At 39.3% G+C, this 24,715-nt stretch overlaps 1 protein-coding gene across 6 annotated transcripts in view; it reads right to left on the minus strand.

Annotated features, from left to right (window-relative positions):
• Positions 1-24,715, minus strand: part of TUBGCP5 (tubulin gamma complex associated protein 5) — a 61,169-nt gene that overhangs the window by 5,875 nt on the left and 30,579 nt on the right. For 4 of the 6 annotated variants that reach the window (XM_029225293.1, XM_029225295.1, XM_029225296.1 and 1 more), the window contains 13 exons: positions 22,943-23,057; positions 17,528-17,617; positions 16,670-16,763; positions 15,921-16,167; positions 13,989-14,191; positions 12,812-12,927; positions 11,040-11,308; positions 9,867-10,065; positions 8,184-8,372; positions 7,199-7,381; positions 1,459-1,543; positions 1,106-1,226; positions 237-412 (listed from right to left, as the gene is read on the minus strand). In XM_029225293.1, the coding sequence (XP_029081126.1) occupies positions 237-412; positions 1,106-1,226; positions 1,459-1,543; positions 7,199-7,381; positions 8,184-8,372; positions 9,867-10,065; positions 11,040-11,308; positions 12,812-12,927; positions 13,989-14,191; positions 15,921-16,167; positions 16,670-16,763; positions 17,528-17,617; positions 22,943-23,057 (2,087 nt within the window). Of the gene's footprint in view, positions 1-236; positions 1,227-1,312; positions 2,137-7,198; positions 7,382-8,183; positions 8,373-9,866; positions 10,066-11,039; positions 11,309-12,811; positions 12,928-13,988; positions 14,192-15,920; positions 16,168-16,669; positions 16,764-17,527; positions 17,618-22,942; positions 23,058-24,715 lie in introns of those variants that run through there. The other 2 variants (XR_003793950.1, XM_029225297.1) reach the window with 2 other exon arrangements.

Genomic DNA, 24,715 nt, shown 5'->3' on the forward strand with positions numbered 1-24,715 from the left:
AGGGGTCACTAGACAGGAGAGACACAGTGTCTGGATACATGTGCTCTGGCATGTTTTAAAAAACACTTCCCCCTGCTGCCATGTTATTTTATGATCAAGTTTTTAGTATGTGCTATCTTCACATTTACAGTCTATTAAGTATCTTGTGTGCTTGTTTGTATTTATAAATATATTACAAGTAATTCTCCACGAACAGATGTATACACGGTGACAGAACTGAGTGGATGGACACGAACCCTGGTCATGATGTAGTTGTGTAAGCTGTTAACAAAGTGCATGAGCTTCACTCTTAAGAGGAACATACGATGAATCTGCTGTCTTACTGGCTCCTTCTGTGGTCCAAAATTAGCAGCTGTGTCTTGTCCACCTAAGAGTCCTTCAAGTTGTGGTTTTTCAGCAGGACTAGCTAGTTCTGTAAAGGAACGAAGAGGAGAGGGGGTGGGAAGAGCGTCCACTCAGACCCCACCTGCACCACTGCACAGAGCAGGACTTGCAATGGTGTGGTCGTCTGCCCTGTAAAGGGCACTCGGCTGGATGCACAGCAGGGACCCCATCCTCCCTATCTGGAAGGTGAAGCAGTTAAAGCTGCCATATCACCCTGATTATCACTGTCATCAAAAATATAAAAACAAAGTCCTATTAACTTGTCATTAAAACTTTTTCACATAACCTAAGAATTATTTTATTTTTTTCGGTACGCGGGCTTCTCACTGTTGTGGCCTCTCCCATCGCGGAGCACAGGCTCCGGACGCGCAGGCTCAGCGGCCATGGCTCACGGGCCCAGCCGCTCCACGGCATGTGGGATCTTCCCAGACCGGGGCACGAACCCGTGTCCCCTGCATCAGCAGGCGGACTCTCAACCACTGCGCCACCAGGGAAGCCCAACCTAAGAATTTTTATTCTGGCTAAATTCCTAATTTAGTTATTGAATATTTCAGATTAACTGTACTCATTCAGGAAAGTTAATTCTGATGTCTGTAAAGCTATGGCCATAAATACATATCATTTTGGCACTTGTGTATATATAAAAAATGACCTAAGACTACCAACCTTTTTTTCAGTGCTAAAATTAAATTATAATTTATCTGTTGAAAACAAATCTTACCACCAAATAGTAAAACATCCAGACTATATTTTGCCCATTTTATTTGCAATAAGAGAAGAAACACCTGATTATAAATTTTTTGACATTCCAAACTTATAACAATGTCCACAGGCCATGGGACCTATGAAAACAAAAACAGAAAATTAGAATAGAAAGTAATCTATTACTCATATGTCTCAAATTTTTTTTTTTTTGGCTGTGCCGCACAGTATGTGGGATCTTAGTTCCCTGACCAGGGATCGAACCCGCGTCCCCTACATTGGAAGTGTGGAGTCTTAACCACTGGACCGCCAGGGAAGTCCCTTGTATGCCTTAATTTTAATAGAAAATGTTCTTAGAGTATCAGCACATACCTTATAGCTCAGGGTCAGACCATCTAAGATATGAACAGGGAGTTTCTTCTTAGCTGTGTCAACATTTTCAAAAGATATAGATAGACTAGATAAAGAAATATAAGTTTTAGTTATTTAGCACTTTGAGTTATTTAATTTATATATTCCAAAAAGACATTTCATAAAAGGAATGCAGATATTCCATATTTTTCTAAGCATATATTCCAGGATAGAAATCAGGTTTTAGAAATAAAGAAGGGGGGGCAAAATTTTTAAATAATGGGTTTAGCTATAAAAAAGAAGATACTTATAGTAAATTACTTAGGAAAAAAGACAAAGTCAGGGAAGGTTAACTATATTTGGCAGGTGCCTAGTCCTGGTAGAGTTCAGCGAGAGGCTCAGGAGACGGACACTCTGTTGGGGGTGGCAGGACAGAGGGTGGGGAGAGACAGAGAGACAGAGAGAGAGAGGGAGAGAGAGGGAGAGGGAGTGTGTGTGTGTGTGTGTGTGTGTGTGTGTCTGGTGGCGGGAGAGGCTGTTCTCACCCTGGAGAGCAGGCATATGCAAGTGTGTGGGCAAGAATGGGGTCTGAAAGTGAGAGAGTGGCATGTACATATATACATTACCAAGTGTGAAACCGATAGCTGGTGGGAGGCAGCTGCATAGCACAGGGAGATCAGCTCAGTGCTTTGTGACCACCTGGAGGGGTGAGATAGGGAGGGTGGGAGGGAGGGAGGGAGGCGTAGGAAGGAAGAGATATGGGGATATATGTATGTGTATGGCTGATTCGCTTTGTTATGGGGCAGAAACTAACACACCATTGTAAAGCAATTATACTCCAATAAAGATGTTAAAAAAACAAACACAAAAAGAATGGGGTCCGCTTCTAAAGCAAAGGTGTCACACATGGCTTCATCCACTCCTGCCCAACTAGTCTGAGTGTGACTCTCAATAGAATGCAGCTACCATAGAGCATGGAAATGTTCCTGAGCCAGGCACTTATTTCCTTCACTCCTCAGAGCAGTTCTGTCACTGTGCTGAGAAAGGACGTGACTCTCCCAGGATAGAGAGGCACCTGTGACGATGCCTGGATGCAGCCCATGGAAGGTTAACTTCAAGGCCAAGGCAGGAGTTAGCCTTACAACCAGAGATGTAAGGGTCGGTGTGTGATTTACGAGTTTAGCCAATTCATTCCATGTCACAGACTAGTCAGAATTTTTTTAGCTTGTAAGTCTGTTACACGTGCATCTACCAAGTACTTAGCAGGCAGCTACTGAATACCTTGTCAAGTGCTGCACTAAGCAGGTGAGAAAAAGCCAATCCCTGCCCTCCTCCAGGGGCTCATAGCCCAGAGCATACAAAACGTGCAGTCACCCTCCAGTCACCAAGCCAGGGGGGCAGAGCTTTGCAGGAGTGCAGACAACTGCTGGCCATGCCCATGGGAGAGCAGCTAACTCAGGTAACTGGAGGGTGCAGACACGTGAAGGCTCCTGGGGGGGAGAGTAGAGCTCTCGGGGAAAACAGAAATGTCCCAAATCCCTGAAGTGGGAAGTATGGTGGAGAGAGAAGGTGATGTGTCTGTCTCTGTGTGCACAACAAGCGAGGTGGGGAGCCAGACAGTGAAAAGCTCTCTCTCTCAAGAGAAGCTCGGCCCATCTGCTCTGAGGCGCCAAGCAGCCCAAGCGTGCGTGGGGGTGGGGCGGCTAGTGTCCCGTGTGGCCCTGGAGGGCCAAGTGGAAGGGAGAGACGCCGAGATAGCTGGTTAGCAGGCGGCAGGGAGGTGCTCTCCAGTGAGCGCTGAAGGGCATGGGGAATGTCATCCAGGAAGCAGAACCGAGGGATCAGGGTATGTGGGGGCCGGCAGAGAGGAAGGAATCTAAGGTGAGCTACACTGGGCACTGGGATGAACAGTGGTCCCATCCAGAAGAAACAAAGGGCTGAGAAAACGATGAAGCTCAGTTTTGGACACATGGCATCTGAGGAAAGTCATGAGGCACTGGTTATGCAGACACCTGGGCTAAAGGTACTGACCTGCAGGTCACTAGCGGTCGCTGAAGCCATCGACATGGAACGAAGGTGCCCCAGGCAGGAGAGCGAGAAGCTATGCTAAGGGTGGGCGGAGGGCAAGGGGCTCACAGGGAGGATGCAGAAGGAGCACCAGTGACAAGGGAGGGGTATGGGCAGGGCAGGGGAGCTTGGAACCGGGAAGGAGACCTGTAGGTGCAGACTCAGGGAGCCTGAAGGCACAGACAGGCACCTAGAACACATGGAAGCCATAGGAGAAGGGGTCCCAATGGGGTGGCGCATTTGTCCTGAGTTAATCTATGAGTGGGAATCTCAATAAAAATATCATGAACGTTTTTGTTTTTTTTTGGTGGATGGAGCTAGACAAGATGATAAATAAAGTACATTTGTTAAAATAAATAAGCAAGAACAGCCAGGAAAACCCTATTAATAAAACAGAAAGCTATTGGCATGTGAATAAACAGAACAGTGAAATAGGATGGAAAATTCAGAGAGAGACCCAATGCATATAACTCAAGTGCATATGAAAATTTAATGATAAAGGGGTATCAAATAAATGGGGAAAGGTGGATTTTTTTTTTTTAAGAAATAAGTGATGGCAACCAATCAGTCATTTGGAAAAAAGATAAAACTGGATCTATTTCTCATGTTTTTTAGCTGAATAAATTCCAAATGGATCAACACCTAAATGTAAAAAAATCCATTCAAGCATTAAAAGAAAACATGGGTGAATTTCTTTATACACTTGGATACAGTAAAACTTTCTTAACTATCACTTAAAATTCAGAAGTAATAAAAAAGATAGATACATTATAAAACTAAAAAATATCTTCATGACAAAACAAGAAATTGTTATACCATAAGCAGAACAAAAAGACAAATGCCAAACTGGGAAACCTATAAAAAGAGCTTCTAGGGAATTCCCTGGCAGTCCAGTGGTCAGGACTCCGCACTTCCACTGCAGGGGGCGTGGGTTTGACCCCTGGTTGGGGAACTAAGATCCCACAAGCCACGTGGCACAGCCAAAAGAAAAAAAGAGCTTCTAAAAACGGAGAGGATGAAGACCAACAACTTGATACTGACAGAAATAGTGGCAAAAGATATGGAGAGTTCACTTTTAAACAAATGCAAAAATAAGCATATGAAAAGATAACTACGCTCACATGGAAAAATGTAAATTAAAACTACACTGAGACATCATTTTTCATCATCAGACTGGCAGAAATCCGAAAGTCTGACAACATACTCTGTTGGTGAGGCTGTGGAGAAAGCCTCCTTGCTGGTGGGAATTAGAAAAAATACGGCCTTTATGAAGAGGAATTTGGTAACAGCTAGCAGAGTTACACAGGTGTTTACCCTTTTACCTGGCGATCCCATTCTAGAAAAATACTCCAAAGTTACACAGGCAAAAATAAGAAGTGAAATGCACAAGACCAGTCACTGCATACATACATCGCAGAAGAACAGAATCCACGTGTCCACCAACAGGACACCTGGTTGAATGAACACAATCAGCTGTAAAGTAGTGAGGACAAGCTCTCTAGCCTGCAATGCAGTGGGTCCGGGATGTATTACCTACTTAAGAAAAGTTAAGCAGGTGTTACAGAGTGCACACTGTGTGCTTCCTTTTCTGTAACATGTGAGGAGAAAAAGGAATATGTACACATACGGTTTTGGTTCCAAAAAATAAACACTGGAAGGATAAAATAAAATCTAATAAAAAAGGTTATGAGGAAAGGGAGAAAATGGACAGGAATAGGAACAGAAGCCAGAGCTCCCTAAAAGTAATTTTGTATCAATGATTTTAACTTAAGAAATATATAGCTGTTTTATACAATTAAAAAACAAAATAGAATCAAGAAAAATAAAAATGAAGTGATTCCTAAAAGTAGAAAATAAAACAAATGAACCCAGCCCTACATTTGTGGTATAATCACATTGAGAATTGTTCCAGGTGACCTTGAAATACAGGATTCTGATGACTTGAAAGTACAGGAAGAGAATATAGTCACAAGCATGTTTTAAACTCTCAGTGGGCTTGTTGCTGTTATTGTTACATTGGAACTATTATGATTTATTATAGAATAAATATAATAAATATTTATGTTCATGAGTTAGTAAGCACTCAAGGGAAGATACAAAAGAAAATCAAAAAAGTGAAATCCTATAATCTTTAATACATACTGGAAATACCAATATGAGCTTATGATTCATCTTCCTCTTTGTACATATTTCCTAGCTCCATCCACTGAGTGAGCCCAGAAGTACTGATAATCCAGTATAGACGAACACTCTGGGACACAGATCAGGGCTTTTAAAGCCACAGAACAGACAGGACCAGTGATCCTGGAAGAGGTGCAGAGCCTGGGGCAGGAAGTGCACAGGATGAGTCCAGACATCCAGTCCTGAAAGCAAAGATGCTCTCCAAGATTACTAGAGTCAAGTGAAGGAGTTCCGTCTGGGTAAAGATGAGACAGTCTGAGCAAGAAAAAAGGAATAACTGTAATAGATTGAAACATACTAAAAATAACAAAATTCATGAGTTTCTACTGATAGTGAAAAATATAACTTTAGCCTTCCCTGGCCCCCCTGGGGATTACTAGGCACTAATTCCTTACTATGAAAAGAATCTAGTGGTTACCCTGCTTTTACTAATCATATAATTGATGAAAATTCTACTTTTATGGAATCATCAAAGGTAACACATGACATAAATAAAAGGAATTATTTTATCTACTACTAAGTAGTAGACAGTCAGGGCATGGCTGTGAGGAAAATAATGTCCTAAGTGGCATGTAATAAATGTTAATTATTATCATTATTACTTCTCAAGGGCCACTGAGGGAGCCAAGAAAGGTAGCCAAGCAAGGACACGGAACAGGAAAAAGGACGAACAAGCAGGGTGGAAAATGAGCCTCTGTTATACAAAGATTTAATGGCACCAACCCACAGACGTGGCCCAGGTGCTCAGCAGGCCGACTGACAGGGAGGAGGGAAGGTGAGTTCCCGAGCTGGGGATAAACCAGTACAACAGCTTGAAAACAGGCAACCCTGTCTGTGAAAAGTGGTGGAATCTATTTCCCCTCTAACTGGGCTGGCCTCTGACTTGGTCTGTGGTGGAAGTAAGGGTCTGTGAGGTGAGGCCTGCAGCTCAGGCCTTGGCCAGTGCCAAGGGCTCTGCTCTCACTCTCTCAGAACACCGCCTGTGACATCACAATGAAGGCTGGTGCAGCCGGCTGGAGGGCAAGGGTGGGGCAGGAAGGCTGCCAGTATGGACTCCAGCCATGTGAGCAAGGCCATCAGACCCTGAGAGACCAGACGGTGCCATCTCACATCTCCTCTCATTCAGTGGGCAAGTCACTGCTGTCTCAGCTTTTTTTTTTCCTCAAAATATTTATTTATTTGGCTGTGTCAGGTCTTAGTCGTAGCACGTGGGATCTTTGCTGTGGCATGAGGGATCTTTTTCGTTACGGCATATGAACTATTAGTTGCGGTATGCGGGATCTAGTTCCCTGACCAGGGATCGAACCTGGGCTCCCTGCACTGGGAGCCTGGAGTCTTACCCACTGGACCACCAGGGAAGTCCCTGCCTCAGTTTTCTAATGTGTAAAATAACATTAGTAAAACTCATAGGGGTTGGTGTGAGGATTAAATAAGATAACATATAAAAGAGAAGAGTTCGTGACACATGGATTATCTTATAATATTTAAAATAAAAGGTCCTCCCATATTTTACCGTGAACTGTCTTCAGGATAACGCTGTCCTACTGCTTCTTGAAGCTGGACATTAAGAAAAGACACATTCTGCCAGGTTTCCTTTTCTCTTATTTTATCAAAAATTGACGTGTAGAAGTCATACATGGTATCTCCCCCTTCCATTAAGAAGAAATTCCTCATGGCCTGTAAGTACTCAACCAACCTGAAGAGAAAATAAGTGACAGAAAAATCTTAGGCTCATAAGATAGGGTTCTAGATCAGGATCAGGTATCATTTTTAGTGAAACATGTTTACACTGTATATTTACTAAAATTAGAAATACTAATACATCTTAAAGATTTTCAAAAATAATAAAAACAGCATATGGTTTACTTTTAATAATCAGAAAGAAGTTATTTTTCTATAACATTGAAGAAAATTTGGCAAAGTCACAAAAGTGTAATAAAAAAAGTTAATCCAAATCTACTATTCATGATGAATTTCCACCATTAATATTTAGGGTATTTCTTCCCAGTCTTTTTTCCATGAATTAAAAAAAATAGTTCCTACCATATTATATATCCTATTTTTTAAGATTTAAGAAACTTTACATTTAAAACTCTGTATAAACATAATTTGTATGAACTTTACAAAGTTCATACATGGAAATGAATATGCCATATTTTAATATGGATGTGCATATTTATGGATATGCCACAATTTAAAGAACTAGTCATCCATGACTAAGTAATTTCATGTTTTTTCTCTGATAGCAAACTTCGTGACAAGCATTTTTGTGTAACAAGCTTTTTCTGTATTTCATTTGGGATAAATTCTCAGAAACAAATTTCACAATAAAGTTAGGAAAACACTGATGGTCTACTGATCTTCTCAAAAGAAAATTGTTTATTGCCTATCCATTCCCTACTCTAATTAGCTTGAAATCTAGGTTTAAAAATAACTTCAGCTATTCTTAAAGTACAATAAACTACCGATTACCTCCCAAATGAAACCACTCCTCATACCTGTAATCTTTTTTTAGAGTTCGCATGAGGTTTCCACAGCAATCTAGATACTGTTTGTCAATATGAGGATAGAGGCAAGATCTCAGTGTTAATTCAAAAGTCTGGCAAGTCACAGATTCTGATGATCTATCCACACATATGTCTCCACCAGCAAACTTCTCGTGAAAGTCACTCTGTTCCAAATACAACCTTTAATATAAAAATGAGTCTTCTTTTTAAGAGTTGCTGTCAACAGAATACTCTTTTTAAAAAAAGACATCAATTCTTCTTTTGTCTTTTAATGGAGGTACAGCTGATTTACAATATTATGTAAGTTTCAGGTGTACAACATAGTGATTCACAATTTTTAAAGGTTATACTCTACAGTTATTATAAAATATTGGCATATTCCCTGTGCTGTACAATATATCCTTGTAGCTTATTTATTTTATACATAGTAATTTGTTATCTCTTAATTCCTCACCCCATCTCGCCCCTCCCCCTTCCCTCTCCCTACTGGTAAACCAATATTTTGTTCTTTATATCTGTCAGTCTGTTTCTTTTTTGTCATATTCACCAGTTTCTTGTATTTTTTATTTTTAAAATTTATTTATTTATTTTTTGGCTGCGTTGGGTCTTCGTTGCTGCGCGTGGGCTTTCTCTAGTTGTGGCAAGCAGGTGCTACTCTTCATTGCGGTGCACAGGCTTCTCATTGCGGTGGCTTCTCTTGTTGCGGAGCGTGGGCTCTAGGCACGTGGGCTTCAGAAGCTGTGGCACACGGGCTCAGTAGTTGTGGCTCATGCGCTTAGCTGCTCCGCAGCATGTGGGATCTTCCTGGACCAGGGATTGAACCCATGTCCCCTGCATTGGCAGGCGGATTCTTAACCACTGACCCACCAGGGAAGCCCTGTATTTTTTAGATTTCCCATATAAGTGATATCATACATTATTTGTTTTTCTCCATCTGACTTACTTCACTAAGCATAATACCCTCTAAGTCCATCCATATTGCTGCAAATGGCAGAATTTCATTCTTTTTAATGACTGAGTAGTATTCCACTGTATACATATACACCACATGTTCTTTATTCATTCATCTCAATAGAACTCTCTTAAATCAAAACTCTGGAGTCCCATATTTACCTTTAGTCGTAAAATTACCAACTATTACAGAAATAAAAATCTTTTTCCTCAAAGTATTCTTTGTGTGAAGCAGACCTTCACAGAGTTGCTTCTGCCTAAAAAATCAAGTACTGAGTAGGTCTTTCTAGCCCTTAGGGTTGAAAGTAGTGAATGACGGCCATTAGACAATAAACAGGGTATTGTGTGGGTATTAATAATTTATTTCATTGGGGCAATTATCTAAAAGCCCCTAAGGGCCAAGATACATCGGGAGGGTCTGACTCAACATGTCCCAGGACCCCTAGCTTCCATGAGCGTCTTCTGTATGAGTGACAGCGCTTCCCATGGGCCTAGGGCTCATGATAATCTGTGGACTTTCACAAATAATAAGGAGGCTAAGTTATGTATCTGAAATAAGTGAACGCAATATATTCTTATATTTCATTCATTAGAAAGGAGAGGCTACAAAGGTTTCTATTTTTAAGGCTGGAAAGCCCTACCTGGCAGAGATAAACAGTTACTAAATATTGCAGCACAGATTCTGCCATTTCAATCATTGAAAATCCTGCAGGTGCATATCACCTTGCAAAATTAATCGCCAGCAGCGGATCATGAACATCATCCAGTTCAAGATGCCTCTCGGCAATGGACTGCATCTTAATGAGGGTCTCTCTGGTGGCCTGCTGCTCAGTGAGGGCCTGTGCAGTGGAGTCTTCTCCGTGTCGAAGACGAGACTGCACAGACTCCAGAAACAGGGTATACAGACTTTTTCTTTCTGCATCTGAAACATAAAGAAATGTGTAAGGTGCATTATGTTCTAGTAAATAACTAACATTAAGAAATATTAAGTAAACTTATCTAAATATATTATAGCCTGGTGTTTTTCCTTTGGCCTATGAAGGTCTATCCCTGTTTTGTTACCCTTACAGTATAGTACCCTTAGTACAACTAAACATTTTTATAACCTCTGTTAGACAATTGCGAAGTTCATGGTTAAACATTCAAAGTATAAGCTAGTTTTTTTCTGAACAGAGTAACAGCTTAAGCAGGAAGCCTGAAAGTAAAGTTACCATTATACTAGATAGCACTATGATAACACTAATAGGAGTCATAATTACATTGGGAAAAACACTTTGAACAGTGGCCCTGGAAAGTTGTTTACGTTTTAGTATTCAGTTAAAAAGGAAACATTCCACAAAGTGAAAATATTACTTAAAGTAGATATAATAATTTAAACTAATTAACGTAACATTAAGATGATTTACAAACAAAACAACTAGGGTCACATCTATACCTCTCAAAGCCTTTTTAGTCAGTTGATAAAACCTTAAGTATATTGCTTAAATTACATCCAAAAAGACCAGAAATTATATCAAGATTTTCTCAAAATCTATGTTCAAGTCTGAACCGCTCACCAACAAACTCCTATCTGAAAGAGTTCATGTCCTCAGGTGCCAAATGCTGCTCTGCATTAAGAAATACCAGAGAATTATTGTTAAAGGACCAGTCTTAAGGCATCAAGAAAAAGTAAAATGCATGTGGAACGTATTATCACTGCCTTTCAAACACCGTGATAAATGTTTCCAACGAGGACAATCTTTTTTCAGTCAGAGCAGCATGATCTATCAATTTGATCATGGTGATCAGTTCCATGAAAATAAAAGGCTTTGATAATTTTCAAACTGCAAAATAATGTCATATCTCAGAATGGCAAGCGTGAAGATTGGAGCAGCTGCTCCATCACTAAGGGGTTACCTCTGGCTGTGGCTTGGCACGTGGTGCTCTCCATGCATTGCAGGTTCTTCAGCAGCTGCATTGACTTGCCAGCCATTATGATCTGCTTAAGGACGGGTTTCAGGAAGGACACCATGGTGTGCTGCCTGCTGGAGGGCCCTTGATCACTGCCAGAACTCGCACTAGCGTTATCACTCATTTTTTCTTCGTTTTCTGTCTTTTCCGATACACTGTATAGCGTGTAAGTTGCATACCAAAAGTCTCTGTGATTTACCGGAACATTCTTGTTTCTACAGGGATTCAAAAGAATTTTAAACTTTAACTTCTCTTCCTTAAAAACAACAGTATATCTATTCTAGCTTAGTCATGTTGTCCAAACATTCCAAAACACAGTAATATCAATTATTAGTAAAACAATGCAATCTTTAGGTAAAATGGGACAGATGTTTTACCTGACTTCAGCTTAACATAGAAAAGTGGACAAATACTCTGAATGGCATAGGTAAAATCTAACTATGCAGAAAGTTTCCTGAATTGGAATTAAACAAAATATAATTTATTTGGTTCTCTTTAAAGGTAGAATAAAAGTTTACCCATCTCCTCTGAAAGTAAACTCCAGAATTCCACATCTTTTTTTCCACAACTATTTCCACTGGACTATTTTAACAATGAAACAAAGTGTACTCATCACCCCCTAAGGATAGCCAGAATCCCGTTTTTACAAAAATCCTCATGTGCAACAGAAGAAACAAGACATAATGAGACCCAAGATTCAGCTAAAGAAAGGCCAGTTCTCTTATATGAGCACTGTGTAAACAGGGTTACCTTTCTGTAGCTCTAAGTTACTCTCCCTGATGAGTTAAATGGATAGCTATCAATAAAAACATGTATCCAGGGACTTCCCTGGTGGCGCAGTGGTTAAGAATCTGCCTGCTAATGCAGCGTACACGGGTTCGAGCCCTGGTCTGGGAAGATCCCACATGCTGTGGAGCAACTAAGCTCATGCACCACAACTACTGAGCCTGTGCTCTAGAGCCCGCGAGCCACAACTACTGAAGCTCGCATGCCTAGAGCCCGTGCTCTGCAACAAGAGAAGCCGCCGCAATGAGAAGCCCATGCACTGCAACGAAGAGTAGGCCTCACTCGTCACAACTAGAGAAAGCTCACATGCAGCAACAAAGACCCAACGCAGCCAAAAATAAAATAAATAAATTAAAACAAAACAAAACAATAAACATGTATCTGTACAGAGTGCAGAACTTAAGACTGAGTTAAGAGAGTGCAAATAGTTCTACATTGCAGTTTCCATGATTCTGTTCAGAAAAATCAATTAAGTGAAGGGGAATCATCATAGATTTTATGATGATCAAGATTTTCCTTAATTGTTTTATTAAATATTATACTAAAAAGGTAAAAAGAGCAGCTAATTAGGAGAAATAAATATATTAGAGGCATATTCTGTAATATTTTCACACCTTTTGTCTCATAGATAATTTATTCCCATTGGTTCCCTTTAATGAAGCCATCTGACATCACCTAATTCATTTTAAGGAACTCAGTGTGTCTTTCACCATACCAGCCAGCCAAAAACACACTATCACTCAAATATATAATCTGCTAATAAGCAAAGCTGTGATTGACATAAAACTTGAAAAATATTTTTGCACTGGTACCTGATGTCTTCTATAAAAATGCAAGAGAACCTGCCTATGGATCAGGTGAAGCTAACAGAAGTGTACGATCTCCACATGGGAGAAGAGAGGTAAAGCCAGCTCCTGCTGTGCCTCCCTCACCTCTGGATGATGAACTCCCGGGCACAGTCGCACAGGTGCCCATGCACGATCCACTCATCTACAGTCTGCAGGTAGGGCCGCACGGTCTCCACCCAGAGTGAGAACAGCAAGGAGACCTGAGGAGACAGCGCAGCACGCACATCCATTCTCAGAACTCCCTTGTCTCTGGATTAAATGAGGTTCGAGCGTTTCTGAAGCACCTTTTAAAAAGTGATCCAATTTCTATGTTTTTTGAAACAAAGTAAGAAATTAAAAATCCTAACCATATGCTATAAAATCCTTATGAAAAACCTCACCTAAATATGAGAAGACCATATTGTCCATAGCAGGACCCTCTTAGGAGTGAAAGTTACCCAGGGACAACAGGTCTAAACCGGACAGTCCAAACTGGTATATGGTTATCCTATCCAAATAGTGCTATTAGCAAAATGTCCATTAACAACAAGGAAGTGATTCTGTTCTACTATAGTTCCTAATAAAAAGAAATTACAGAGCTGAAAGAAATCAACTTTTTACTGAAATGCAGTATCAAAATGGTGAGGAAAAAGAGTCACACCAACAAACTAGGCAAAACGCCTAAATTATATGCCCAAAGAAACATGCGGCTTTCTAGATTAAAGTCTAGATTTGTATTTTTTAAAATTATGGTAAAAAAATACATAATATAAACTACACTGTCTTAACCATTTTAAAGTGTACAGTTTGGTAGTGTTAAATGTATTCATATTGTTATGAAAACAGACCTCCTAAACCTTTTTCAGGCTACAAAACTGAAACTCTGTACCCATTACCTATCCCATTTTCTCCTCTCCCCCGGTCCCTGGTAACCACCATTCTCTTCTCTGTTTCTATGAATTTGACTACTCTAGATACCTCATATAATAGATCTGTATTTTTATTTAAGAAAGATTTATCACAAATATCTATAAAAATCAGCTAGGTATTTTTCACATCTTGCTTTTATGTTGTTTTATTCTTGCCTCATCCATCTGGTGATCTTGGCAATTATAGATGAAAAGCTAGTTTCCTACAGCCTCAAATTTAGAATCTAATTTGAAAACTCACAACAACTGTCTGACATACTATTTTTACAAATATCTATGACAGGCTATTGACCACTCCTATGGCTGAGCAGAATTAGTCACACACGGTGGACTAGACAAGGATCCCCACATACAGTTTGCTCAGAGGCTTCTCCAACATTGTCATATTCAAGGATGGCTTTGTACAGGGTGTTGAGCAGGTGAGATGCTCGAACGACATTTCGAGTGTCAGGTGGAACTTCTGCTACTCCAGTACTAAACACTTTGTGCAGAACCTTGAGCTGAGCCAATCGAGGTGACAACTTGTCCACCACTATTGCAAGAGTTATTGTAGTATCTGCAAATATCAAGAAATCAAACTCATTAGCAAGGAAAAATATCTGCATTCAAAATATGATATAAATGCTAACCTACTTATGGAAAGGCATGGCAAACCGGAGGATGGCAGGTTTTTTTTTGGTTTTTTGTTTTTTTTTTCCAGTACGCGGGCCCCTCACTGTTGTGGCCTCCCCCGTTGCAGAAGACAGGCTCCGGATGCGCAGGCTCAGTGGCCATGGCTCACAGGCCCAGCCGCTCCGCGGCATGTGGGATCTTCCCAGACCGGGGCACGAACCTGTGTCCCCTGCATCGGCAGGTGGACTCTCAACCACTGCGCCACCAGGGAAGCCCAGGATGGCAGGTTTTAATCTCATGTTACAAGGAACTGATTTCCCCCCAAAAAGAACCCCCTAAAGAAGGAAAAGACAACTCAGCAGAAAAATAATGAATAAAGGAAGTGACAATTCATGGAAAAGGAAATTCAAGCAATTCTTAAACATACAGAAAGATACTCAACCTCACTTATGAAAAATGAATGCAGAATAAAACTACTCTGGGCAAATACAAAACAGACTACAATGGGCTCCTGTTTTAGTGAGGGGAGGCGGAGAGGGTGACTTACTAAAGGCAACAAGAGCAAGTCCCTTCGTCAGGATGGCACAGCTCTGAACCCTAAATATGGAGGCAGTCATAGAGATCTACACACGTGATAAAATGTAAAAGAACGGCAGAAAGATACCTCCTTGCAAAAAACAAGGCCCTGCAAAACTGGTGAAACCCATGTCAGACCTGCAGACTAGTTAATGTACTGTGCCAATGTCAATTTCCTAGTTTTGATAACGTCCTATAGGTGTCAACACTGGAGGATGCTGGGTGATGGGAACATGGGACTTCAATGCACTATTTTTTGCATTAGTTGTAAATAAAAGTTGAGGGGGAAAACCTGCACTGGGTTACCATTTTCACCTGTCATATTGATGAAGACCCAAAAGTTTGATAACACACTGCTGGCAAGACTGGGAACAAACGGGTACTCATATATATTGCTGGCAAGGGTGTAAAGTTATTTATCTGTACCTCCGTGGAGAACAATGTGGCAATATCTACTAAAATCACATATGACATCACATACCCTTTGACTTAGCAATTCCACTCTTAAGAATTTGTGCTATAGCTAACTTGGTGCACATGTGTACAATTACTTATATGTAAGTGGTTATCACTGCAGCACTGTTGCCAACAGGAAAAGATCAGGTACAGCCCAAATGTCCATCAAAAGGGGACTGGTCTATGATACATCCATACAATAAGATGCTCAATATGTAAAAAAGAATGAGGAGGCTCTTTAAATACTTGTACGGTATATTCCTCAAAATTTAAATTAGAAAGCAATTTGAAGAGAGCAGTTAAAAGACTACTAGGCATGTGTATATGAATACATGTTGCTTGCATATGTCTAAATTATTTCTGGAAGGATGTACAAGAAATAGATCAGTTGGTTGTCTCTGGGCTGGGGAACTAACGCAGCACGAAAAAATTTCACTGTAAATCTTTCTATACTGCTTGGATTTTTAGAGATATGAATGGCTTAAAAATACAAATTTAAAATAATTTAAAAAAATGAGTGTATTCAGGAGAATTACTTATTTGCCATGTAATTTTCAAATCTTATATCAATTATTAACCTAAATGGCATTCAAAATATGAGTTACGTGTGTTATGCGTAAAAGGGAAGAATATTTAAATACCATTATTGATGATGCACTTCTCAATTTCTGTAAGTTCCTCTTTGAAACTAATGAAGTATTTGTACAGGGCCCACATGAAAGCCTGGTATGTTCTAAAAGGTGCTTCTGTCGACTTCTTAGGAACGGAACCATTTCCAGGTAACATGCTTTCAGAGCTGTGCCCCATGATTTCATCAATAAACTCCTGGAGTCGAAACACAACCTGGCCATATGCTGCTATTTGTTCTAGCACTGATCGTAAACAGCTCTACAACAGAAGCAAACCAGAATGATTTAAAGTCAGTCTTCTGTAGGCATTCTAATTAATATCCCCTCACTGTAAAATATTTCTTTTGTGATTTTTTTTAAACAGTATGCTTAGTAAAAGACAAAGTAATAAAACGAGTATTTAGTTTTACATTCAGAGGAAACAGTGTAAGCATTAATTTTTATAAAATATAGAACTGTGGCTTACACGCTTTAAAAACACATAAATATAAAGTAAATGTACTGTAGGCAAAAAAATTACAGTAGACAGCTTTCCCAATAAAGAATGACAGAAAATACAAATCAAAACTAAATATGAACACCACAAACAATATAAAAGAATTCTCTAAGCACTATAAAAATACAAACTTAATTTTGCCTTTTGGAACTTAAATATATTTAGTAGTTAATTTTAATTTTGCAAAATGTTCTAAAGTTACATAACCATGATTTACATAAATCTTATTATTTAATTTTAATTACAATAAATACAAATAACTTACATTTGTCAAATGAGTTACTATAATGTTGTTCCTCACAGTTACCTTTCCATCTATCAGCTGAAATATAAAGAGCTTTTTTACCCCTGAAAGTAACCTGAAATAAAAAGATGAATGTACTTTAAGTTTAGAAAAATATACACTACAGTAATGCCTAAGAAATTTTAATAAAAGATTCAGAAGGGGAGGGTAAGGGAGGACAAAGAGGTCAGATAATTAGAAAATAGAAGACATCAGTCTTTTTATCTGATTACTTTAAGACTGATTATTTCAATACCATCTTTAAGAAAGTACAAAACAGTATTGTCGAAACATTTCCTCACATACGTGATGGTCCAAACATATCTTCCCACTTTTAAGCATGTCAGTATTATATTTTACGGCAGAGAGAACCAGAAACTGGAAATCTCAGTAGTAACAGCACTACATGTTACATTCTTCATCTTCATTTTTGTGTGAACACAGTCTAAATTCTGAGATTCCTGGTTCCTAGGTACAGGGCACAGGTAACTCTCACTGATGTGCTCTGCCTAAAAAGCAGTAAGCAGAAAATTAGAAACCTTAACTTGAATTCAGATATCTAAAAAGTGATAGTCTAATCTTGGTTAAATCATATATGACAGTATTTAAATGGAAAAGAGGTAAATATACCAAAATCTCCATGGTCGACTCTAAAGTTTGGGCTTACTGAGTCTCCCAATCCAAATTTAGGTGTCCACAGGGATCTGATTTGGGTTCATACCTAATGGCCTATTTCTAATATGCATGTGAAAAACCCTCAAACACCTTTCTTCAGAAAACCAAAATTCTGCTTCTCATTAATAAAGTCTTTAGACTATGAATTAGGTTAACAGGTCTTACCACAGGGTTTCCCGAATAACCTGCGTTTCAGTAACAAAAACTCTGTCATCTGGAACATATAATGGGTCACTGGTGTACAAGTGTTGGTCCCTATTAAATAACAAACATCAAATGTCAATGAAAAGATTTCTCATTAAGTAAAAGTAGAAGTCTCAAAGAATATGTGTAATTTAGTGGTAATTTAACCAGTAATCGATAAGCAAATAAACATAATACATACTTTAAATTTCCTCCCATATTCATTTTCACAAGTCAACTGAAATACTTTCAGAGAAGCACTTTCAGAGCAATTTTAAGTGTATTGCCGACTTAGGCAAATATTTAAAACTATGTATTGTTGTTTTGGAAAAATAGTAACTATTTTTGCAGTAAGTACACTAAAACAGAAATCAAATAAATGGCCTAATATAAACCAATCCATTCACTTTGAAAATAACAAATCAAAAGACAGATTATAGCTAAATAATTTCACTTTAAAAATAATAATTAAATAACAAAACTGCTTAGGGCTTCCCTGGTGGCGCAGTGGTTGAGAGTCCGCCTGCCGATGCAGGGGACACGGGTTCATGCCCCGGTCCAGGAAGATCCCACATGCCGCAGAACGACTGGGCCCGTGAGCCATGGCCACTGAGCCTGCGCGTCCGGAGCCTGTGCTCCGCAATGGGAGAGGCCACAACAGTGAGAGGCCCGCGTAGCGCAAAAAAACAAAGAAACAAACAAACAAAAAAACTTGCTTAATTGGAATTGTTAAAAATTTCAAGGAAAAGCAGATTTGAGATTTGTTTTCCCTTCTCACTTGGCTGTCTTGTGAATAAACCCTTTCTGCTGCAAACCTTGGAGTTTCAGCATTTGGCTTGCTGCTCATCAGGCAAACGGAGCTAGTTCGATGAGGAACTGATCACAGGTTAAGTGGCAAGTGCAAAGTGTTATGAAGAATAAGTGACTGAGGGGAGAGGCCAAGATGGCAGAGTAGAAGGACCCTAAGCTCACATCCTCTCATGAGCACAGAAAAATTACAACTAACTGTGGAAAGAAAAACTGATAAAAAACACTGAAACATACCAGAAAATATTAAAGAAGGAACCACAACAAGACAGGTAGGAGAGGCAGACTCGTGATATAATCAAATCTGATACTCCTCAGGTGGGTGACCCACAAACCGGAGAATAATTATATTATAGAGGTTCTCCCACACGTGAGTCATGCCCTAGTCTGGGGGGTCTGGCACCGGGAAGAGGATCCCCCAGAGCATTTGGCTCTGAAGGTCAGTGGGGCTTGACTGCAGGAGCTCCACAGGATGGAGGGAAATAGAGACTCCACTCTTAAGGGCACAAACAAAATCTCATGAGCACCGAGACCGAGGGCAAAGGCAGCAATATGATAGGAGCCCGGGCCAGACCTACCTGCTGGTCTTGGAGGGTTTCCTGGGGAGGTGGGGGATGGCTGGTGACTCATCCTGGGGACAAAGACACTGGTGGTGGCTATATCAGGGAGCATTCACCTGTGTGAGCTCTCATGGAGGCTGACCTCTTGGCACCAAGACCTGGTCCCACCCAGTAGGCTGTAGACTCCAGTGTGGGGATGCCACAGATGAAACAAACTGGGCAGGGACACAGCCCCTCGCCTCAGCAGACAGGCTGCCTAGACTTCCTGAGCCCACAGCCACCCCTACACATGCCCACAGATACAACCCTGCGCACAAGAGGGACAAGACCCAGCTTCACACATCAGTGGGCAGGCACCAGTACCTCCTGCAGGAAGCCTGAAGAAGCCCCTGGACCAGTCTTACCCACCAGGGGGCAGACACCAGAAGCAAGAAAACCACAGTCTGCAACAGCTCACTGATGAAATCAAAGAGGAAATAAAAAAATACCTGGAGACAAATGAAAGTGGAAACACAACGATCCAAATCTACTGGACACAGCAAAAGCAGTTCTAAGAGGGATGTTTATAGTGATACAAACCTAACTCAAAGAAGAACAAATAAAACCCAAAGTTAGTAAAAGGAAAAATCATAAAGCTCCACAGTGGAAGTAAATGAAATAGAGACAAAAACATAATAGAAGAGATCAATGAAACTTAGGACTGGTTCCTTGAAAAGATAAACAAATTTGGTAATTTGCTTATCAGACTCATCAAAAAAAAAAAAAGAAAAAAAGAGAGAGAAGGCCCAAATCAATAAAATCAGAAATGAACAAGAAGTTACAACTGACACCACAGAAATACAAAGGGTCACAAGAGACTACCACAAGCAACTGTATGCCTAATAAAATAAAACAACCTAGAAGAAATGGACAAATTCCTGGGAATGTACAATCTCCCAAGACTGAATCAGGAAGAAATAGAAAATATGAACAGATCAATTTCCAATAATTAAATTGGATCAGTAATCAAAAAAAGCCCCAATGAACAAAAGTCCAGGACCAGATGGCTTCACAGGTGAAGTCTACCAAACATTTAGACAAGCATTAACACGTATCCTTCTGAAACTATTCCAAAAAATTGGAGACGAAGGAACACTTCTGACCTCATTCTACGAGGCCACCATGACCCTGACACCAAAACCAGACAAAGATATCACACAAAAAAAGAAAATTACAGGCCAATATCACTGATGAACACAGATGCAAAAGTCCTCAGCAAAATACTAGCAAACTGACTTGAACAATACATTAAAAGGATCATATACCATGATCAAGTGGGGTTTATCCCAGGGATGCAAGGATGATTCAACATTTGCAAATCAATGTGATACATCACATTAATAAATTGAAGAATAAAAATTACATGACCATCTCAATAGATGCAGAAAAAGCTTTTGACAAAATTCAACATCCATTTATGATAAAAACTCTAAAAAAAATGGGTCTGGAGGGAACATACCTCAACATAATAAAGGCCATATACGATAAGCCCAGTAACATCATACTCAAAGGCGAAAGCACTTCCTCTAACATTAGACACAAGACAAGGATGCCCACTCTTGCCACATTTATTCAACATAATTTTGGAAGTCCTAGCCACAGCATCAGAGAAGAAAAAGAAATAAAAGGAATCCAAATTGGAAAAGAAGTAAAACTGTCACTGTTTGCAGATGACATGATAATATATATAAGAAAATCCTAAAGATGCTACCAGAAAACAACTAGAGCTTATCAATGAATTCAGTAAAGTTGCTGGATACAAAATTAGTATATAGAAATCTGTTGTATTTCTATACACTAACAATGAAATATCAGAAAGAGAAATTAAAGAAACAATCCCATTTACCATTGCATCAAAAAGAATAAAATACCTCTGAATAAACCTACCTAAGGAGGCAAAGACCTGTACTCCAAAAACTGTAAGACACTGATGAAAGAAACTGAAGAGGATACAAACAGCTGGAAAGATATACTGTATTCTTGGATTGGAAGAATCAATATTGTTAAAATGACCATACTACCTAAGGCAATCTACAGAATGCAATCCCTATCGAATTACCAATGGCATTTTTCACAGAGCCAGAACAAGAAAATTTTAAATGTGTATGGAGACACAAAAGACCTTGAATAGCCAAAACAATCTTGAGAAAGAAAAATGAAGGTGGAGGAATCAGGCTCCCTGACTTCAGACTATATTACAAAATTACAGTAATTAATACAGTATGGTACTGGCACAAAAACAGACACATAGATCAATGGAACAGGATAGAAAGCCCAGAAATAAACCTACACACTCATGGTTAATTAATCTACGACAAAGGAGGCAAGAATATGCAATGGAGAAAAACAGTCGCTTCAATAACTGGTGCTGGGAAAACTGGACAGCTACATGTAAAAGAATGAATTTAGAACAGACTCTAACACCATATACACAAATAAACTCAAAATGGATTAAAGACCTAAATATAAAACTGGACACTATAAAACTCCTAGAGGTAAACATAGGCAGAAAACTCTCTGACATAAATCGCAGCAATATTTTTTTGGATCCGTCTCCTAGAGTAATGGAAATAAAGAGAAACATAAACAAATGGGACCTAATTAAATTCAAAAGTTTTTGTACAGTAAAGGAAACCATAAGCAAATCAAAAAGACAACCTACTGACAGGGAGAAAATATTTGCAAATGATGCAAATGACAAGGGATTAATTTCCAAAATATATAAACAGCTCATACAGCTTAATTTGAAAAAAAACAAACAACCCAATCAAAAAATGGGTAGAAAACCTAAAGACACTTCTCCAAAGACATACAAGTGGCCAACAGGCACGTGAAAAAATGCTCAATACACTAATTATTAGAGAAATGCAAATCAAAACTACGAGGTATCACCTCATACCAGTCAGAATAGCCATCATTAAAAAGTCTACAAATAGGGCTTCCCTGGTGGCGCAGTGGTTGAGAGTCCGCCTGCCAATGTAGGGGACACGGGTTCGTGCCCCGGTCCAGGAAGATCCCACATGCCGCGGAGCGGCTGGGCCCGTGAGCCATGGCTGCTGAGCCTGTGCATCTGGAGCCTGTGCTCCGCAACGGGAGAGGCCACAACAGTAAGAGGCCCGCGTCCTACCAAAAAAAAAAAAAAAGTCTACAAATAATAAATGCTGGAGAGGATTTGGAGAAAAACGAACCCTCCTCCCCTGCTGGTGGGAATGTAAATTGGTGCAGCCACTATGGAGAACAGTGCAGAGGTTCCTTAAAAAACTAAAAACAGAGCCCCAGTGTTCATAGCAGCACTATTTACAATAGATAAGACAGGGAATCAACCTACATGTACATCAAAAGATGGCCAGATGAATGGATAAAGAAGATGTGGTACACACACATACACACACACACACAATGGAATATTACTCAGCCATAAAAAGAATGAAACACTGCCATTTGCAGCAACATGGATGGACCTAGAGATTATCATACTAAGTGAAATAAGTCAGACAGCGAAAGGCAAATATCACGATTTCACTTATACGTGGAATCTAAAAAAATGATAGAAATGAACTTATTTATAAGACATAATTGCACTCATAGGCATAGAGTAGAAACTGCTACCAAAGGGGATAGCAGACGGGGGGAGAGATAAATTAGGAGTTTGGGATTAACATATACACCCTACTACATATAAAACAGGTAAACAACAAGGACCTACTGTATAGGATAAGGAACTATATTAAACATCTTGTAATAACTCATAATGGAAAAGAATCTGAAAAAGGATTATATACACACACACACACACATATATAAATGTATGTATGTATAACAATCACTTTGCTGTATACCTGAAACTAACACAACACTGTAAATTCAATACTTCAATTTTGAAAACTGTTAAAAAAAAGTTCAAGAAAGCATTTAAGTCATAATTCAAAACCAAATATTAAAACATCCAAGTTTCCTCTATCAACACATGAAATGGAAAATAGCTTCTTACCAGACAGCAGCTAGATTGGAGTGCAAATGTAAACTATGAGGAAACCTCGAGGACCTGACTGTCCAGTACTGACAGACTACATGTTGTTCCAGCCAGCTTCGGGCATCTGATTCATCTAGTGGAAGGGAATTTATTTACATTTAAGTTATAAGAGTTAACAACAAAATACTTGATCAGCTTTGCTACAATATCTGGACTTATGATTCCATTCAAATATTCAATTGACAAAGGGTCTTTAAAATAACAGCTACCCAACAACATTTATATATATAATCATTTACTTAAAACCATACACACACACACACACACACACACAAAGAGAGACATACAAAATTTAATTGTCACTGCTAGAAAGTAAAAAAAAAAAAAAAAAAAATTACTCGATTTTAAAATGACCCATGAATAAAAAGACACAATCAGTATACTTGAATAATTCAATAATCATAAAAGAAATTGAAAATGGTAACCTAAGATGTCCCCAAGCACCCCCAAAGCCTCAGGACTAGTGGTAGGGTTTGAAGGATTAGCTATCTTATACAGATTGTTGTAGAAAACAGAAAAAGGGAGAGCTGTCTAACATTTTATGAGGCCAATATAACCCTGCTACTAAAACCAGATAAAGACATGATAGAAAAAGTAATTCATCGAAGAATAAAGATTAAAAATTCTAAATTAAAAAAGGCTAACCCAATCCAATACTATAGTAAAAAAATAACAGAATGATCAAGGAAGTTTAGCTCAGGAATTCAAGGATGATTCACTATCAAAAAAATCTATCAGTAAAGTACTAGAGTGAAAGTGATGAATTATAGAATTATCTCACAGATAAAGAACAGCACTTGATAAAGTTCAATACTTATTTATAATTAAAGACTCCTAGAAAAACAGGAATAAAAGTCTTAATTTTACAAAGGACACATATCCAGAACCTATGCCAAAAACTATCACACTTAATTAAGGAATTTCAGGGGCAACCCTCTTGGGATAAAAACCACTCCAGGAAACCCATGCTCATTGCCACTGCTTCCTCTGCAGACTAGAGGGCTGGCCAGGAAAGAGACATGGTTAACATGTCATTAAGAAGATATAAGGTATAAGAACTGGCAGGAGGGGCTTCCCTAGTGGCACAGTAGTTAAGAATCTGCCTGCCAATGCAGGGGACACGGGTTTGAGCCCCGGTCTGGGAAGATCCTACATGCCGCAGAGCAACTAAGCCCGTGTACCATAACTACTGAGCCTGTGCTCTAGAGCCCGTGCGCCACAACTACTGAGCCCACGCGCCACAACTACTGAAGGCCACAAGCCTACAGCCCGTGCTCTGCAACAAGAGAAGCCACTGCAATGAGAAACCTGTGCACCACAACAAAGAGTAGCCCCTGCTCGTCGCAACTAGAGAAAGCCCACAAAGCAACGAAGACCCAACACAGCCAAAAATAAATAAATAAAATAAATAAATTTATTAAAAAAAAAAAAGAACTGGCAGGAGATAAAACTGTCAATATTTGCAAACAATACTGATTGTCTACACAAAAAACCTAATGGAATCAACAATATATAAGCAGTATGAGAGTTCAGCAAGAATGCTGGATATAAGAACAATTTACAAAAAACAAGTGTCCCCCTACTCCAGCAATAAATAAAACAAAAAAAGACACTATTCACAATAAGAACTATTAACATACATAGAAATTAACAAAGACTTAAGGTCTTTACAAAGAAAATTTCCAAAATCTGGTAAGACATTAAAAAATTAGAATAAATGCAGATATTTTC

Source organism: Monodon monoceros, unplaced genomic scaffold (genome assembly GCF_005190385.1).
Source record: "Monodon monoceros isolate NGI ecotype Baffin Bay Population unplaced genomic scaffold, NGI_Narwhal_1 Super_Scaffold_16, whole genome shotgun sequence".
Classification (NCBI taxonomy): domain Eukaryota; kingdom Metazoa; phylum Chordata; class Mammalia; order Artiodactyla; family Monodontidae; genus Monodon; species Monodon monoceros.